The sequence below is a fragment of the Eimeria tenella genome, genomic scaffold, assembly GCF_000499545.2.
Source record: "Eimeria tenella Houghton genomic scaffold, Eth_scaff3597, whole genome shotgun sequence".
Classification (NCBI taxonomy): Eukaryota; Apicomplexa; class Conoidasida; order Eucoccidiorida; family Eimeriidae; genus Eimeria; species Eimeria tenella.
Window position 1 is genome coordinate 1 of NW_013543260.1, and position 1,653 is coordinate 1,653.

Sequence of the window (1,653 nt, forward strand, 5' to 3'; positions counted from 1 at the left end):
CACCCGGGCCCCCCTGGGGCCGCCTAGGGACCCCCGGGGGCCCCCTGAGGTCCCCGCGAGGCCCCCCGGGGCCCCCGGGGCCCCCGGGGCCCCCGGGAGGCCCCCCCGGTCTGCTGGACCATGGCGTCGATGACGTCTCCGTCCTCAATGCCCAGGTCGAGGGGCGTCTTGTCGGGCTTGAGGCGCTCGCCGTCGTAGAGGAAACGCACGGAGTCGAGGGACTGGCCCAGGCGGTTGCAGTAGGCCGTCATGAGTTTCTCGAGCTTCGTGCGCCGCTTTATCTTGAAGTAGACTTCGCTGCCGTCCTGCGCGCACGCGCACGCGCGCTGCTGCTGCTGCTGCTGCTGCTGCTGCTGGGGGCGGCGGGGGGCAGCGGGTCTGCAGCAGCGAGTCTGCAGCGGCAAGTCTGCAGCGGCAAGTCTGCAGCAGCGAGTCTGCAGCAGCGAGTCTGCAGCACCAAGTCTGCAGCAGCGAGTCTGCAGCACCAAGTCTGCAGCACCAAGTCTGCAGCACCAAGTCTGCAGCACCAAGTCTGCAGCAGCGAGTCTGCAGCAGCAAGTCTGCAGCAGCAAGTCTACAGCAGCAAGTCTGCAACAGCGAGTCTGCAGCAGCAAGTCTACAGCAGCAAGTCTGCAGCAGCGAGTCTGCAGCAGCAAGTCTGCAGCAGCAAGTCTGCAGCAGCAAGTCTGCAGCAGCAAGTCTACAGCAGCAAGTCTGCAGCAGCGAGTCTGCAGCAGCAGCAGGGGAACTCACCGGAGAGCGGACCTTCAGCTGCATGTGCTCCTTTTCGGGGTTTTCGCCGTCTTTCTTCTCGTCGGACATCGTGGAGAAGCCAAACAGACGAGGCAGGAGAAGGCCACAGAGCCGCTGCTGCTGCTGCTGCTGCTGCTGCCGCTGTTGTGCTGCAGAGGCTGGTGGGGTGTCCGCGCGCAGAGCTGCTGCTGCGGAAACGCGTCGCCGCGAAACAATCTCCTTCTCAGATGTCCCCAAAAGCGAAACGCAGTTCATTCAACTCGAGAGCAGCAGCAGCAGCAGCAGCAGCAGCAGCAGCACCGGGCTGCTGCTTCTTCTCAAGCGCAAATCGCTGCAGCCCCCACCAACCACCCCTGGCTGCCCCCGGGGTTCTGCGCCCCTTCAAACCCTTTTCGCTTTTCTTTCTTTAGTTCCACTTAATTAGTTCTTTCAAGTAACTCCAAACTTCAACCGACAATTGTTTGCTGCTGCGCCGCCCGCCGCTGCAGCAGCGGGCCACACTTCCTGCAGCAGAACCCCCTAACTAAGGGCTCGCCTTTCCTTCTCCAGCCCGCAAGCCCTTCCCCCAAACCCTAAACCCTAAACCCTAAACCCTGAGGGTTTAGCGCTTCATTTAGAGGCCCCAACTCTCCACAAAGCGCGCGCAGCCGGGCCAGAAGGCAGCATGCAGCGGAGCCTTTCAGCTGCTGCGGCCACTGCCACGACTGTGCAGCCTCAGAGCAGCAGCAGCAGCAGCAGCAGCGCAGCAGCAGCAGCAGGAGCAGCGCGTCCTGTGTGCTTCCTAACCTTACGGCCTCCTGTTTCCTTCACAGTTCCTCCTGCCTGCCTCGAAAGTGCTGCTGCAGCAGCTGCTGCAGCATCGTCAGCCACAGCAGCACCTGCTGCCGCTGCAGCAGCAGC

The 1,653-nt window shown here is 63.0% G+C and overlaps 2 protein-coding genes across 2 annotated transcripts in view; one reads left to right on the plus strand and one right to left on the minus strand.

Annotated features, from left to right (window-relative positions):
* Window positions 1–23: 23 nt before the first annotated feature.
* On the minus strand, window positions 24–1,008 carry ETH_00043500 (ubiquitin-like protein SMT3 precursor, putative; the record flags this gene model as incomplete). The annotated part of the gene is made up of 2 exons (XM_013376514.1): window positions 24–305; window positions 754–1,008. The coding sequence occupies 2 exons, from the start codon at window positions 1,006–1,008 to the stop codon at window positions 24–26; spliced, it is 537 nt and encodes a 178-aa protein (XP_013231968.1).
* A 409-nt stretch (window positions 1,009–1,417) lies between these two features.
* ETH_00043505 (CSL zinc finger domain protein, putative) overlaps window positions 1,418–1,653 on the plus strand; it is a gene marked incomplete at both ends in the record, with an annotated part of 766 nt that continues 530 nt past the window's right edge. The window contains one exon of the mRNA XM_013376515.1: window positions 1,418–1,525. Coding sequence (XP_013231969.1) covers window positions 1,418–1,525 — 108 coding nt within the window. The remainder of the gene's footprint in view (window positions 1,526–1,653) is intronic.